This window comes from Phyllobates terribilis, unplaced genomic scaffold (assembly GCF_046119375.1).
Source record: "Phyllobates terribilis strain yellow unplaced genomic scaffold, ASM4611937v1 Scaffold_11__3_contigs__length_659146591, whole genome shotgun sequence".
NCBI lineage: Eukaryota > Metazoa > Chordata > Amphibia > Anura > Dendrobatidae > Phyllobates > Phyllobates terribilis.
Window position 1 is genome coordinate 284,567,930 of NW_027362771.1, and position 18,157 is coordinate 284,586,086.

The 18,157-nt window shown below is 39.5% G+C and overlaps 1 protein-coding gene across 15 annotated transcripts in view; it reads right to left on the reverse strand.

Annotated features, from left to right (window-relative positions):
- The window catches only part of CELF2 (CUGBP Elav-like family member 2), a 508,245-nt gene that overhangs the window by 272,520 nt on the left and 217,568 nt on the right, over positions 1 to 18,157 (reverse strand). For 14 of the 15 annotated variants that reach the window (XM_073652418.1, XM_073652417.1, XM_073652432.1 and 11 more), the window contains exon 2: positions 11,287 to 11,483. In XM_073652418.1, coding sequence (XP_073508519.1) covers positions 11,287 to 11,483 — 197 coding nt within the window. Of the gene's footprint in view, positions 1 to 11,286; positions 11,484 to 11,615; positions 11,804 to 18,157 lie in introns of those variants that run through there. The other variant, XM_073652429.1, reaches the window with a different exon arrangement.

Below are 18,157 nucleotides of genomic sequence, written 5' to 3' on the forward strand. Positions count from 1 at the left end.
CTGTCTATAATTCTCCAGAGTTCAAACAATATAGTTATGTAGATAGAACATAATCTGACATTAACCCAGATATCAAATGCTACTAAAAATGAATTGCTGTAGCTCAAAATATAAATTGGACTACAGTTCTGAATAAATGCTATCACACTGAATCTTCTGGAGAGGTGAAATGTATTAAAACAAGTGACATGGAATTAAATGAATCAAACATATTACACAAAATGCAGTTCGGTAAGCACATTTTTTTCTGCGGCTTGGGAGCCGAGACCATTTTCTCAGAGATGGATTTCACTTACTTTCAAATAAATTACTTTAGCCATTGTTGTGATTTGAAACGCCAAATAGAAATTTAATACCCAAAATACGCCAAACCATTTTCTTTATATGAAATATACAAGACATCAATTGCAGTACAAAGTGATTCTCTAGAGGGAAATCAGATGGCAAAAAAAGGTTAAATTGCCTATTTAACCATTTCATGCCAGTGATGCATACTGTAGAGATGCATTATTAGTTTTTTAATAGGAAAAGCAAATATATTCACACATTTATACTTCCAATTCAAATATGCAAATAAATGTATCATACGCTTACCATAGGAATACATTATGCAAGTTGATCAGGCAATCAGAGAAAACTACATATTCGGTAAATTAGTATAGTTTGAGAGTGCCATTTTATTTTTATTTATTAATTTTTTATAAAAATACTACTTTCTTACATTTGGGTTGCATTTTTGAAAGTTTTTTAGGATAATACCAAATACCCATTTTAGTCCCTGTTAAAATGGAGCCTGAGTTGAGGGTAAGAAGAAGTTAACATACTTTTTTTTTTACCTTAAAACACCAAGAATCTGGATTTACTCTTTGTTCGTGACCTTCGTGTTAGCCCAAACAGTGTTGTTTTGCTACATAAACAGTCATAGTTCTGCATTTTGTGAATTTTTATTCTTAAAAGATTCTTCAGAATGTAAGCCATGTGTCTTAGAATACCACAGAATATAAGATGTCTCATTAGTGTAGACCCTATGACCTTCCTCATCTGCGTTAATACTCCATGAGTGTGGAGAGTGGTTTTATTTCTGCAAAACAAGAGAAGACTCTGAAACTTTTTTTTTCTTTTTTTAAACAAGTCTCATTTTTGTTTTAGAATTTATAGCAAAAACGAGGTGACTGGATCGTCTAAATTGGATAATACGTACCAACATTCTTGTCGATGTGGTTTTAGCTGAATTTGTCACTTCAACAGACCTCTTTAATTAAACTAATCGATCGAAAATGTGTCATATTAAATGTACTGTATGTAAATGGGTGTTTTAACAAACTTTAATTATCTCAGTCAAAATGTAAGGATGCCTCGATATACAAATGCACCATTAATGATTAAAGGGAAACTGACAGGAGATACATGTTGCTTGAACCACGGGAAGCAAGAATCAGATACTAGCTGTGTTACTGCAGCCCTGTATATTTTATTCTGGCGGCTTCTCCCGGTCCCTCTCCCCACGACAGACAGGTCTCTGCTTTAGTGTGTATATAGCAGGGCCGGACTAGCCATCTGGCAATTCTGGCAAATTCCAGAAGGGCCTGTCTGGTCGTGGGCCGCTTTATCTGCTACGTTAACAGAATCGGCATCCTCAAGACGCCCATACTGCTAACAGTTATGACGGAGCACAAAGTTGCGGGCTCCGTCAATTGCCCCAGTTGGCCGCAGGCATTCCTCCCGTCTGCGCCTGCCGGAGGCCAGCACTGAGCAGGGGACATCGGCGGTGCAATGACGTCACTGCACTGCGCCGCCAGCATCCACTGCGAGAATGGATAGAAGAGGAGACAGACGGAGGAGGATGAGGAGTCTGGATTAGGTGACTATAGGGATTTTTTTTTGTGAGGTAAGCCATCATAATATATAAGGCACTGTGGGATGGGCCATCATACTATATAAGGCTGTTGGAGGGGACCATAATACTATAAAGGGGGCTGTGCGGTGGACCATTATACTATAAAGGGGGCTGTGATGTGGAACAACATACTATATAGGTGGCTGGGGGGCAGTCATACAGTATTGTGACTATGGGGGACTTTCATAGTGCATGGAGAATCTATCATACTGTGTGGGGTGGCTGTGGGGGGGACCATATTACTGTGTAGGGTGATTGTGATGGACATTATACTGTGTGCGGTGGCTGTGGTGGACATTATACTGTGTGCAGGTCTAAGGGGTACATTATACTATGTTGGGGGCTGTGGTGACCATCATACTATATGTGATGGTTATGGGGTATATCATACTGTATGGGGGCTGTGGGGTCATCATGCTGAACGGGGGGCTTTGATGGACATCACACTTTATATAGGAGCCTGTGGTGAACATCATACTGTGTAGGGGTCTGTGGTGCTTCTCATACTGTATATTTGGGGCTGTGATTGATACCATACTGTATGAGAGGATGTGGTGACAATCTTACTTTATGGGGTTCTGTGGGAATCTTACTTTGTGTAGGGTTTGTGGGGTAATTATACTTTGTGGAGACATAATACTCTATAGGGCTCATGAAAGATGTATCATCGTGAGTGAGACCACTTAGGGGCTTCAGTAGGATCAAAATAACTGTCTAATAATTGCTGCAATACATTTCCTTCTCTGTTTCTTAAAACGTTGGCAAATATGCTCTTCTTTGGCTGTGACATAACAGGACTTTTTCTATGAGGCGCCTGTTATTTCGATGTACGCCCCTGCTCAGGAGCCTTATTACAATAAAGAGCCAATGAGGGTGATTATTATAAGGAGGCACAATGGGGGGATCATTATCATTTTAGGGGAATCAAGGAGTCATTATGATTATTAATATAAGAAAGCACAGGGGATGTTTTTATTATTATAAGGAGGTACAGAGTCATTATTATAAGACGTCAAGGGGAAGCATTATTAAAAGAGGCACAGGGGAATTTTTATAAGGTATCACAAGTTGTGGTTTGTGTAGCGCTGGTAGAATGTGAGGAGGGTTCTGGAAAATCAGTAAAGTCAAGATGTCTGTGTGTTACATTTAGCAGGGACAAGTTATGGATGGAAGAAGAGGTCATGGTGGTCTGGACCGAAAGAAAGCATTCAGTTCAGTGAGAACATCACTGGTGAGAAGCTGCACAATATGCTCATATATAGTCTCCGGAACACTGAGTTAAAACTGATATCACCATTATATGGTCACTGTGTGGTGGTAATATCAGTCTTAGTACAGCATTTTTGGTTAAAGCAGTTGTCCAAGCTTGAAGTTAAAGTCCGCATTGAGTCTATGTGACTACGGACTTGTGAATCCTTGCAGAGCTTGTGCGTTGTGAGGATTCTCCGATGCCAGCGCTGGGAGTTTGTGATCATGTGCAGTAGGGTAACTTGATCAGCATTGACCCTAAAGCAAAAGCTCTAATTAAGCCCTCAATTATTTCAAGTCTTTAATAGCATTGGTCTTTTCATATAGGCCAAAGGGACTTTTGGGGCCCCCTAGGCTCCAGGGTTTAGGTGTGACTGCAACCCTCGAACCTACTGTAGTTACACACCTGATCATGTGACTTCAAGTATGCGATTTGCATACATGCTAACTAGACGTGCACGGCCTCACTCAGTACAAGTGAAATTAGCAAAGTCGAGTACATTTAGTCACAATAAATTTTGTTTCCTTCATAGACATACCTCAGTAGATGCAGATACACTTATTAGTCTACGTCCAGGGCTCTTCGAGTATATCTATTTTAAAGGTGTCTGTTTTAATGATATACTTCCTTAAAGAACAATATAACTAAATATAAAAATATTTAAAAAAAAAGACATTTTATTAATATAAAGTGTGACTTTATATTATTGAATATGTACTAATAGAAGAGAGAGAATATTACATGGGGTAAGGGAAGCTTTAAAATGTCCTTGGGGTTTCTGATAGTTCATTTTATTTCAGTTGTTCAGGCACACTTGTACAAGTACAATTATTCATATTTCAGTCCAAGAGTGAGTTAAGGTAATATTAATATAAAGCAGAGGTAATTGATGTAAGTAAAATGTTAAAGTGTTTTATATTACAGTACTTCTCTTTGGTAAAATCATAGTAATTGAAAAACCATGTTCTAGACTAGAAAATGCATTATAAATACTAGATGGACAGTGAACGGTAAAAAGGACAGAAATATCTTTAGGATACCTGAATATGTAGAATTTCAGGTAGGAAAGAGAAGTAAGAATATAGAGGGAAAAAATAACAAAAAGAAAAATTTAAACCTAATCTATAAAGGTTCAATGGCAAAACAAAATCTTAACTTTCATGCTGTGCAGTGGGAGCCAAATGTTATGGTCCAGCTTTTATGAGCAATGGATATACACGACTCATTTTTAATACATTGAACGTTTACATTGTAAGTAAAGTGTATTCATCAGAAAATAGGAATGATCCAGAGTATCTGGCTATCAACTTGAATAAAACATAGTTTTTATTGAGCCATTAAAAAATGCTGCTACCACCACAATAAGTCTTAGTGCACACAGGAATCACAGCTGTCTCGACCTACGCGTTTCGACGTGCAGTCTTAATTATGGTCTGGTCTAAAGTGTATTCATCCACCAATTCAGATCAGTAAGAGCCATATTGAACTGAGCGAGGATTAGACTCCCTCGAGGAGGGACCGCTACCTCTATATTGTCTATGGGCTGGCTGCAGATGAGGAATCCATATACTAATTCCAGCACTCAACTGGTGCATGTTGAGGCCAAAATCTCTGAGTAACTCAGCCTAAATCCAAAATAGCAGTTTTGGTCAAAGAGCCTTTCTCTTGAAGGGGGCCTTTTAGGCCACTGCACATTAAAGGGAATCTGTTGCCAGGTTTTTGCCATCTTTGCTTTCAGCCTATGCACAGTATACACAGAAAGCTGCCAATCAGTGGTGTGGGCGTGATTTTAGCAAAGTGATTTTATCAAAAATATTACACAGACCATAAAGCTGGGAGTAACCACGGGTCTCCTGACCTGAACTAATAGCTGCATATATGAGACTTAGTTTGGGTCAGCAGACCTGTGGTTGGTCCTGGCATTATGGTCTGTAGACAGATCATACTTTATGTTTATGTGAACATAGCCTTAATTTGTTGTGTACCTGTGCACAATTAGAACTCTAAATTTTATTGTTTTGTGCGAGGGTTACATTTGTGATACTGTTGACTGCGGAAGAAGAATTGAGCATCTTGATTTTGTGATTCTTGAATCATTAATTTTTTTCAGTATGTGACAAACAGAAAAAACCCAAAATGATTCTACATACGGTATATCAGATCATGGAAGCAGGTTCAAACATATTTTGTCCTATCTCCTAAGCCTCATGCCCTGGTATTCCTCTACAAGCATACGCTATTAGTAGTATTATTTGTATCAATCACTGCATTTTTTTTACTATTCCTATGTTTTGTGTATTTTACATTTGTGCTGATTTGCTTGCCGCCAGGAATGACCGTTGAATTTTAATGCTGACTTCTAATGAGTCAAATCTGGCGATTGAACAAGTGAATAGGGTCAAGCCATCTTCCATTTTATCTCAGACACATGAAATTATAGGGCACATTCATTTCTCCTCTTTCTGCTCCTTAGGTTAAAATGGAAATGAGAAATAACAAGGTTAAGCCTGATCTAAGAACGATAACAGACCTTGTAAGTCTCATGAAAGTGAAATGGAAGATGTCAATATCTAAAGCATGCAGCTCTCCTAATCTCCCGGATAAACTAACAGGATGAAGAAGGGCCGTCATCCATGAGAAAGAGCATGCAGGTACTGCAGTCAGGAGACAAGATATCTTTCCATGTAAGCCCTCTTACAGCTAAATCCAATTCCACTGGGTACCAAATAACTATAAGATCTCCACTTTTGTTCTTCCCACTTTCAGGCCACTACAAACATTCACTGCATTTGGTGATGAATGTGTTAAAGATCGAGTTTATCACACTGTATATGGCTTGTTTCCGTTCTTTTTTTTCCAATTCCAGAGTAACACACGACTCAATCATTCCACAGAAGACTGGCAACTAACTGATCTGGGATCATGAATGAATACAGACTGCAGACAAAGCTACTGGTTGCTGCAGATATTTCCACATAACAGGCATCAATTTTCTGCTTTACATATTGGTATCATGCATTTTGGGAATTTTGATATTACAATGAGTGTTTTATGGTTTATGAATAGGACTGCAACGTCTGGAACCTTAAAGGAAACCTGTAATGTTGTATATGTGGTCCAATCTGCGGACAGCATGTTATTAAGATAGAGAAGCTGAGCAGAATGATATATATGTTTGTAGGAAAAGATTCAGTATAACTTCTATTTTATTCATTGAAATCCCGATATTTAATATACATATGAGTCCGGTGGGCGATCCTACTGGAAAGTAACAGCTACCTGCATGCAGTTATATGGGGAAGTGTCAATCACAGTGTAGGACTGCCCACTGGACTCATACACAAACACTAGAAATTTTATTGAATAAAAAATGCAAAATTTTAATGAAACTTTTCCCACAAAAATGTATATCAATCTGATCAGCTCTTCCGGCTCTATAACATCCTGGCTGCAGATCAGAAACCATTTTCAAGATAACAGGTTCCCTTTAACAAGATGCATGAACAACACAGTGTGATAAAATCCCCCAAAGAACTTGCCACATCTATAGTTATATTATTATAACATTTAGTAGAACCAATGAACTAACGAACTAAAGTACTCTTTCTAGAAAATATATTAGCAAGGATATAACATTTAATCTACTTGAACTTAAGGTTTGATTAGACCAGATCTAAAGTACGGAACAAAACAATTTAATACCATGCCTTAAAGCAGAGGTCCCAAACACGTGGCCCATGGGCACCATGCGGCCCCGAAGGCAGCTTTATGCGGCCCACAGCACGTCCCAGCGCAGCGGCGTATGACGTCACTGCCATGCGCAGATGTCAGCTGCTGGCCTCTGATTGGCCGGCGGCTGGCATTGGAAATGCTATGCTGGGAGATGGTCTCTGCGCGGCAATACAGCGCTGCTGTCGGCAGTTCCTCCTGGACCAGGTCGGGATCATCAAGGGGTCTGTGCCTGAAGGCCGCATGTGCACAGAGGACGCAGAGGGAATGGAGGACAGGTGAGAAGAATCTTTTTTTTTCTTTTTTATGTCTGTGAAGAACAGCACGGGGGACAATTCTACCAGATGGGGACCTGGATGGGGCATTACTACTGGATGGGGGACATTACTCCAAGACGAGGACCAGGTTGGGGCACATTACTGTAAGATGGGGACCACTAGGATGGGGCACATTACTGTAAGATGGGGACCACTAGGACGGGGCACACTACTGCAAGACGAGGACCAGGATGGGGCACATTACTGCAAGATGGGGACCACCAGGATGGGGCACATTACTACAAGATGGGGACCACTAGGATGGGGCACATTACTGTAAGATGGGGACCACTAGGATGGGGCACATTACTGTAAGATGGGGACCACTAGGATGGGGCACATTACTGCAAGACGAGGACCAGGATGGGGCACATTACTGCTAGATGGGGACCACCAGGATGCGGCACATTACTGCAAGATGGGGACCACCAGGATGGGGCATTTTACTGCAAGATGGGGACCACGAGGATGGGGCACATTACTGCAATATAGGTACCACCAGGATGGGGCACATTACTCCAAGACGAGGACTAGGATGGGGCACATTACTGCAAGATGGGGACCACCAGAATAGGGCCTTATTACTACAAGATGAGGACCACCAGGATGGGGCACATTACTACAAGGTGGGGACCAGGATGGGACACATTACTACAAGATGGGGACCGCCAGGATGTGGCACATTACTACAAGATTGGGACCACCAGGATAAGGCACATTACAAGATGTTTGCCAGAATTACTATATGGTGCTAATTGTAAAACAATATTAGGCTATGTGGCCACGATGCAGAAATGCTCCGGATTTTTCCTGAGCGTTTCTGCATCTCCCTGGCAGAAAAAACGCATGCGGATTGTACATGCATTTTTCCTGCCAGGAAGGAGCGGATGTGAAGCGTTCTTCACATGCATTTCTGAATGCGGGTTGTCAAGCGCTTTCCAAGCGATTTTAGCATCACTTGGAAAGTGCTTGACAATTTGGTCACACAATATAAATCCATGCAAACAGCATGGATTTATATAGTGTGACCGAAAGAATGTTAAAAAATAAAAAATAAATATATACTTACCTTCTGATGGCCCCCGGAGTCTTGCTTCGCTCCGTCCTGGCTTGCCTGCAGCTCACGGTAAACTTCAGTCCACCGCAATCTGCGGCAAGCCAAGACAAGCACACCAGGGGCTATCAGAAGGTAAGTATCATATTTATTTTTTATTTTATTCTTTTTTTTACAGGTTCTATGGTACCCGGGTCCAGAGAAGAGTCTCCTCTTCTCCAGACCAGGGTACCATCCGCACATTGAAACACTTGGATTCCGCATGTACAGATCCAGTGATGCGGATTCCATGAGTTCCAATGCAAATCAAGGACGGAGAAAACGCAGCGGAAATTTCCGCAGCATGTGCACAGCACATGCGGATTATCATTGGGGAACATGGCAGGCCTTCTACCATGCATTTTTTAAGCGTTTCTGCAGTGGAATTGCCGCTGCGGAAACGCTTAAAAAACGCATCGTGGGCACACAGCCTTACTGTTTGTCGCCAATTGGAGGAAACAAAATTGTAAAAATTTTAAAAAAAGATTAAAAATAAAGCATGAAAAAATATTTTGGCACTAAAAATGCTGTTTTATACATAAGCTAAAGACAAAAAGTGCACGTCTATTATCGCCATATCCGTAACGACCCAAGCTATAAATAAAACAAACACAGCAAAAATGTTCAGACAGTGTATACAAAAAAAAAATGGTATCACTAAAATTGTCACTTTGACCTGCAAAGAATGAGGCCCCCCAAATTCAAATTTTTACCATGTGCGGCCCATATACCCAGCCGAGTTTGAGACCCCTGCCTTAAAGTGACCTTTCATCAGGTTTCCCTGTGGTGAACTACTTACAACGATTTGTTCTAAATCTGAAAGGCTTTATAAATGTGTCTATATTACACCACTGGCTCCCGTCATAGCTTAGTAAATTAACCTTATTATTGTTCCCCCTATCAGGCAGCCAGATGAGAAGGTCTGAATCCCCCTTGGAGACTTTTGCAAGCCTCAAAATGATGTATTCCTCATCAAAGGCTTGGGGGCTGGATTCTGAAATGACAAGGCACTATGGATCGGCCGCATAATGGTCATTTGCATATGGTGGGGGACAAGAGTAAAGTTAAGTTGTTGGGGTACGCTGGGTTGCGATGTTGTAATAAAGACACATTTAAGAAGCTATTTAGAATTAAAGAAAAGCAGTGGACGTGGTTTATCACAAAGAAAACCAAGTTTGCTTTAAGACCTTGCTGTACTGAGTAGTATCTTCTTTAACAATATATTGTAAGTGACTTTTTTCTTTGCAAACATCAGAAGCTTTTAATTGTTTAAGGCCACACTCACACATCTGTAATACTAATGCATTTAAAAGTCCATATATTGATAATTGGGCCTCCCATGGCTCAACTAAGCCTAACTTAGATTGCCCATTGCATCCTATATTAGTCAAAGCATAGTTCAGGAGAACTATATGATGTAATAATAATGATAATGATGCAAAAATATGGCCATATTAATGGTGATGTGAAAGCAGTCTAAAGAGAATCAGTCACCCAAAAATCAAAATTGGAAATATAGCAGGCAAGCCCACGCTAATATTATGTAACACGATTTTCCTTACTTAACCTATTTTACCATCATCTTATAGCAAACAATTCTGCTTAGAGGCAGTCGGTCAGGTTTATACTGACCTAAATGAGGGCAATATACTCAGAGACCCTGAGTCCATTTCTGGATTACTTACTTACCATCTTGCAGTGCTTTTCATAAAATCACTCTTTGTTGCAGCAAGAGCCCATCACAGGAGTTCTGTGCATTATGTGCCTGTTATCTCAAGTCTGCTGATATTCATAAGCTGCAGAATCGCCTGCCCACCCACTGCGGATTGACAAATTTCTCCATATGTACAGTTTTAGGATACAGCTGTCAATAAGGGACAGGACTAGCCCCTCATGAATAGATGGACAGAACTCTCGACTAATGGTCTCCATATCCAATAAATAGGTGTCCAACAAATTATGGTTTGGCTGATCATTCAGCTGGCAGTTATCTCTCCTGACTCCTCTTGAGCCAACGCTAGACTTCTCGGGTGACAAGCTTTCCTGCCGAGAACAAAAAGATCGGTATTCCTGAATCGGACATACCAGATTCTTGTCTTTCTGACATCATTTATAGGGGGAGAATCAAAAGACTTCCATAGACATTAGATTGTCAGCCAGGTACACCGATATCATCAGCTTTGAACAAAGTTAGTCTAATGTGTATGGACTAAGGGTATCTGCCACTACTTCATGTTGCCCTCAGATTCGGCAGCATACACATGGTAATAGATTGCCTTTAACACAGTATTAACTATAGTATAAAATGTAGGAATAATAGATAGTCAGCATGGTAGCATGTGACACCCATCAAACCACCAGTAAACCCGCAATGCAAGATCAGTAAACTATAAAAAGGAAATCATCCCTCATGCAGCGTCAACAAAAAGTGAGAAATTAAGCAAGAATATCCTGGATTCATTTTTTGTGACAGAACCTCTTTAGTGTAATACAGAACATTAGCTCACAGTCTCTCTTAATACTACAGACTTTGTTCATTGAAATGAGAAATATAAAAGTTCTTTCTCTGGCAACCATTCCATTTTAAAATGTCACATGAAAAGTATTAAACCATGTTACTCGGAGATAAAGACTAACAACATGAGAATTTCAAGAGTCTGAAGCCAAAATGAGTGCATTTCTTGCCAAGACACACTTTGTTATTTCTATACTTTAACCTCGCACAATCTTTTGAATTTTTCTCTTACATAAATCTAAAACAAATCTCACTTAATGAAGCAGATATGTCCTAAGAGATCAACATCGTCAGCAAAATCAAATGAGGAAAGAAATACACCCTACAGCCTATCGGGCATGGTGGAAGTTGTAATCCAACAACTGTTTTAACCATCACTGCAATCACTCCCTTCATAACATTTCCATTAGATTCTATATTGTAAAACTACTACAATAAAAGAATAGCAGGCACATGCAATTCAAGACTAACATTATATATCATTACCTTTGCTTTGGGGTGGATTCTGACTTCTGTCTCTTAGGACGTTGATTTGATAGACGGCTCCATAAGGCTCAAAAAGGTCTTTGAGTTCTTTTTCTGACCATGAACGTGGGATCTGACCAACAAACATCTTAATGGCATCTGGGTCTGGCTGGTCTGAGTGATCCAAAGCTCCATTCATCTTGTTGGTTGTTCCGTTACTGTAGAGAAAGAAGTATAAAAGCATTATTAGAACTGACAGTATAAACTCTAAGTCTGGCCAAAACAGGTGCTGTCTGGAGAAAGGTCTTCATAAATCAATGAAGGTTACATCTTTTTAGGCTCTGACTTACATCAGACTATAATCAGCAATGGAGTTGTCAGAAATATCACGGATGGTGGCCAAGTCTAGACTTCAATAACTAGATATCATACAGCAAACAATGCAGAAAATAGCCCATTATAACTTTACATAGCTTCTCGAGCTTCTAGATCTAAAATGCATTCGCCTTATTTTGCTCCTGTGGCAGGATAAAAGAAAAGCCGGTTTTGGTAATAAAGTCATATGAAAAGAATATGAAACACTTGGCAATCTGTCAGATGACTAATGCAAGATGCCAGTGATGAATCTGTAGATTGTGTGAAGCCTCCATGTGTGCATTGAATTAGTCTAACTTTCCCCAGAATGTTGAAAATGGCTTTATACTGCTGATCTGATCCCACTCGCGCTCTGTTCAAGGAATGAGTGAGTTTGAGAAATTTAGCCCACTGTTTGTTGAACAAAGGCTTCGATTCACAAGCAGAAGTGTGGAAAGCAGAAAACTTTCAGGATCCTGTTTGAAATGTGATGTGTGAGAACCTTTTTGCTGTCTCAAACTATTTTTAAAGCGGTGCGGCAAGATGAAAACTGTTTCATGTGAGCTAAGAACATCAGTTGTAACCAAGGCGATTTGCTTTATCTCAGCTGGGCATATATATACTCTATACGTGTGCGTGAGAGACAGTGAGACAGGCAGAGCACTCTAACTAGTAAGGATGAATTCCGGTATTGTTTGCCTATTAATACGCCCTGAATGCCAGCTCACATTTCTAACACGCCCTCATTATGCCATACTTTCTTTAAGACATAATGCAGGGAAAATTAGTGTAGGCAGACGCAAATAAAGGGAAATGTATCTTGGCATAATTCAGTGTAGGCCGCACGATATAATTCAATGACTTAAAGGGATTTTTTGATGAATTAAAAAAAAAGGCATAAGGAGCGAGAACTGCATAAAATAATGAAAGACCCCTTGACAATTTTTCTACTTTTCGAAAGCTTCCACTCCAGTGCTCCTCGGCAGTCTGACCTGCAGGAATGAAATCTCGAACTCCCCACATGCCCGTAGCAGCTATTTGCTGGTCTTGGACACTAGCCTCATGCCAGTAGCCCTGGTCTTTATTTAAGGCTCTACAATGGTAACTTCCTTCATCAGCCTGCTGCAGCCAGTGATTGTCTGCAGCAGCCACATAGGTAGACTGGCAGGAAACACTAAAAGAAAGGTGGTGTATTTATCAACTGATCAGTCTTTTACCCAATTTCATTATTTGGTTTTATTTTTAAATAAGTCAGAAACCCTCTCTAGGTGACCAGATAAAGCACTTGACAAAATGTGAAAACTGATGATGGGGATCAAAAAATTTGACTGAGCTAAGCTTTTGCTGTAATGTCCATAAAAACCTCTTTACTACCAACTTACATCTACTTCACCGTGAATAACTGAAAAGAATGTCCATACCACCATGAATAGGTGAGAGAAATTTCCATACATCCTTACTGTAAATGGTAATGTCTTTGATCAATAGAATAATTATTGGATGCAAAGTCACATGATATGTTTTGAAGAAAAGAGTAATCTAAATTGCAAAAAGAACTTCGGCACTCCATACATGAATATATAAGAAATATTGTATCTAGACTGATGTCACTTAGAAAAATGAAGGTTTTTTGCGCATAATTTGGCCAATTTATGTGTGCCCATCAACCGCGACAAGGTCACCTTCGTATGATGGGAAACTATGCGGCTTACAGCCCAAGAGTGGCATATCCAGTGGTAGCGTAGCGTAGTTTCCCATCATACGAAGGTGACCTTGTCGCGGTTGATGGGCACACATAAATTGGCCAAATTATGCGCAAAAAACCTTCATTTTTCTAAGTGACATTAGTCTAGATACAATATTTCTTATATATTCATGTATGGAGTGCCGAAGTTCTTTTTGCAATTTAGATTACTCTTTTCTTCAGAGCACCCGAATAGACCAGTGAGCGACCCCTCTCTTTTTTTTCTATTAATCATTTTTGGGATCCCGCTCCTGGAGTATTGCAGCAGGTACGTGTTCACACTATTAGAAGTTTGACAGCCTTTTTTCTTACCATGTGTCCCTCCCATTCAGTCACAGGTGGTTTTAACTAGCTCTACCAGCCCATACATTGTAGGTTAAAAGCCCAAGCAGAGACATATTGTCCATACAGGCTTACAGCCCAAGAGTGGCATATCCAGTGGTAGCGTAGCGTAGTTTTCCATCATACGAAGGTGACCTTGTCGCGGTTGATGGGCATACATAAATTGGCCAAATTATGCGCAAAAAACCTTCATTTTTCTAAGTGACATTAGTCTAGATACAATATTTCTTATATATTCATGTATGGAGTGCCGAAGTTCTTTTTGCAATTTAGATTACTCTTTTCTTCAGAGCACCCGAATAGACCAGTGAGCGACCCCTCTCTTTTTTTTTCTATTAATCATTTTTGGGATCCCGCTCCTGGAGTATTGCAGCAGGTACGTGTTCACACTATTAGAAGTTTGACAGCCTTTTTTCTGACCATGTGTCCCTCCCATTCAGTCACAGGTGGTTTTAACTAGCTCTACCAGCCCATACATTGTAGGTTAAAAGCCCAAGCAGAGACATATTGTCCATACAGGCTTACAGCCCAATAGTGGCATATCCAGTGGTAGCGTAGCGTAGTTTCCCATCATACGAAGGTGACCTTGTCGCGGTTGATGGGCACACATAAATTGGCCAAATTATGCGCAAAAAAACTTCATTTTTCTAAGTGACATTAGTCTAGATACAATATTTCTTATATATTCATGTATGGAGTGCCGAAGTTCTTTTTGCAATTTAGATTACTCTTTTCTTCAGAGCACTCGAATAGACCAGTGAGCGACCCCTCTCTTTTTCTTCTATTAATCATTTTTGGGATCCCGCTCCTGGAGTATTGCAGCAGGTACGTGTTCACACTATTAGAAGTTTGACAGCCTTTTTTCTGACCATGTGTCCCTCCCATTCAGTCACAGGTGGTTTTAACTAGCTCTACCAGCCCATACATTGTAGGTTAAAAGCCCAAGCAGAGACATATTGTCCATACAGGCTTACAGCCCAAGAGTGGCATATCCAGTGGTAGCGTAGCGTAGTTTCCCATCATACGAAGGTGAACTTGTCGCGGTTGATGGGCACACATAAATTGGCCAAATTATGCGCAAAAAACCTTCATTTTTCTAAGTGACATTAGTCTAGATACAATATTTCTTATATATTCATGTATGGAGTGCCGAAGTTCTTTTTGCAACATGATATGTTTTGGCCTCACACAAGACCTTACTTCATAGCTACGTATTGACATTCATAAATTGAAATTGTTGGCTTAAAAATAATATTTTTACTGTTTTTCCAAATTGTTAACCATTAGTTAGCAGTATATTTTGTTTCATAAGTAAGAAAAACAAATATGAAAGATTAAAAAGGTTAAATTAGCTGCAGCCCAAGATCCTATCCCAATATGTAGTAGGTGTAATAATAATATTAGTAAATAACTCCAATTAGAAATGTAGTATATTTCTTCTTATAAGCTATGACGCTTATCCTATGTGCAGGGCACTGCAGTAGGTTAGATATCCATAGTTACAACCAATAACAAATAACTAACTGTCACTATATGAGTGGTCGTAAGCATGAATATTTAAGCTACTGCAATGCCCTGTACATGGGGTAAGCAAACATAGATAATCAGAAGAACTATACTACATTTGTAATTGTAGGTATGTGCTAATATTATTATTATTACACCTACTACATATTGGGATAGGATCTTAGAGATGGTCATACCCCTTTAACTCTCAATAGCTATAGAAATTAACTATGACTATTGAGAGATCATGCAGTTAAATATTCAATCTTGATGTGAAAACTCTGTCTGAAGTCAATGGATTATGACTCAGTTACTATACATAAATTCCTATATATTTCTTATAGAGATAAGCGGATTTGGCAAAATTCAAATTTGCTAAATTGTGCAGATTTTCCAGATTTCCTTTGATTTACCTGGAATTATTCTCTGCAAATTGAATGTTCTTTATTATGCTCTGGAGCATAATAGAAGTAATATGTAAAAAAAAAAAAAACCTTATACTCGTCTTACCGTTCACCTCTCCGACCCCTCCGCTCTTCACCGCCCCGTCCGGTCTGCATCGCATCTCCTTATCACCGCTGTGAGTGCTGAAATCCTCTTCACACAAGCACAGGACTTCCAGCTCTGATGAGGCCCATGACTATTCTGTGCATGCCCACGTAAAGTCACAACATGCTTCATGACGGGAATGTACAGAACCATCCCAGGCCTCATCAGAGCCGGAAGTCCTGGCCTAGCTTTAAGAATCCTGGGATTTCAGCGTTTCAGGCGGCAGTAAGAAGTTGCGACGAGGACATGATGGTTCAGAGCGGAGGGGCCGGAGAGGTGAGCGGTAAAGAGATTATAATTATTTTTTTATTATTTTTGATCTCTCTATGGCCCCTTATAGTTCAGAAAAATGTTGTTCAGCGGCCGCCATTTTGCTGATTCCACATGGAAGCAAATTATAAAAACATCAGCAGTTTGGCGATTGCAGATTTTTGGAAAACTTTTCGACCTTGATGTTTAGTTTCTTATGTTCCTCTTGATTATACTAAAAGTCTCATCAGACAACGATCATCAACGATTTTGCCCTAGTATTGGCCTAGTTGGATTTGTCCTATGTACGAACAATTGACTATAGTCAGTAAATTGTCATACTGTGAATTACTACATTTCTTTATTCTACTTTTTATGTCAGCTATTGTCACGCTTGTTAGTTGATTAAACGGACTTATGTTATGCATTATCCGTAGTGATACATCTTCTGCGTTTTATGCCCATCTCTGCCGGTAGCCTGCAATACACTTCTCAAATACAAAGACTAATGTATTCTGCTTGCCTCAACCTCATTCATCATTGTTCTTTAGAAAAAGTAATCACAGCACTGAGATGTCCTCCTACCTACAACTAATACCAACAAGACAAAATAATGAAGAATATTAGGAGGACATTCACTCCTTGTGAAAAAGTCAGGCCCTAGCATGTTACAATGAGTTACATATGCTAGAGAAAAAAAATATATGTAATGTGTATCGCACTATTCCTATTAACAAGGTATGACATTAAAAATAGGCTAAAACCCTAAGGCTATTGACTAAGTAGAAGCAAGCTACACGCTACCCTACCACCTAGAATAACCCCCCTGTGGCTATGTTATGATTAGTACATGGAACTGACTATCCGGTTGGGATAATTGAATGGAGTAGATTATTTATTATTTACACTACCCTCTGTTTTTTTCACCCCACTCTAGAATACATGTATTTAATCACATCATTACATGGACTTACAAAAAATACTATAAAAATTAGGCACCACAATATCCATAAAATTGTAACACATACGAAGCAACTATATTTTGGCCAATAAAAGTGTACTTTTGCATATAGAATGTAAAAATGGAAAATTCAGCAGCAGATTTTTGTAGATTTCAAAGTCTAACTTAGGGCTCATTCAGAAGTCAGTACCGTCAAGGTCTAACTTGGGGCTCAATCTTGTACATTTCAAAGTCTAATTTAGGGCTAATTCAGATGTCAGTACTTTCAAAGTTTAACTTAGGACTCAATCTCATACATTTCAAAGTCTAACTTAGGGTTCATTCAGAAGTCATTACCCTCAAAGTCTAACTTGGGGTTCATTCAGAAGTCAGTACCCTCAAAGTCTAACTTAGGGATCATTCAGAAGTCAGTACCCTCAAAGGCTTACATAGGGCTAAATCTCATACTTTTCAAAGTCTAACTTAGGGCTCATTCAGAAGTCACTACCCTCAAAGTCTAACTTAGGACTCAATTTCATACATCTCAAAGTCTGACTTAGGGCTTAATCAGAAGTCAGTACCCTCAAGGTCTAACTTAGGGCTCAATCAGATGTCAGTTTTTCTTGTAAAAGTTCTATCCATGTTTTCATGGATATAATTCATTCACACTATAGCCTTTGGGGCAGTTCACAAGTCTCTATGTATTTTTGTGGACCAAGTGGTCCACACAAAAACACTGAAACATGTCAGAATTTGATCAGAGTCATGGATCAAACTTGCCAATGCAAGTCTAATGGTCCATGAAAAAATTGGACAGCCATTGGGATGGGATGGGATGGGATGGGATGCCATTTATGTGCTGTCCGATTTTAATGCTTGTTTTGGTAGGAGAAGCTTGTGAAAACTTCTTGAGGGAAAAAAAACCCTAATTAAACTCAGATGGTAAAAAATGACTCACTGACTAAACAATGATGAAATGTTGATGAAAATTGGTCTGTTTTTCACTTATAAGAAAATCACTGATGTCTCAATAAGGCCCTACCTTGAGGGTTATTTTTGTTCTGGAGTGCAATCACTTGCCAGGACTCAAAAAATCCATAGCATCCAAAACAACAAGATGTGGAACATGGCGCACACAGATATTTTCATAGGAAATACAATATCCCCTCTTTAGCTATCTAAATGGGGGTATGCTTTATAGTGGCTAC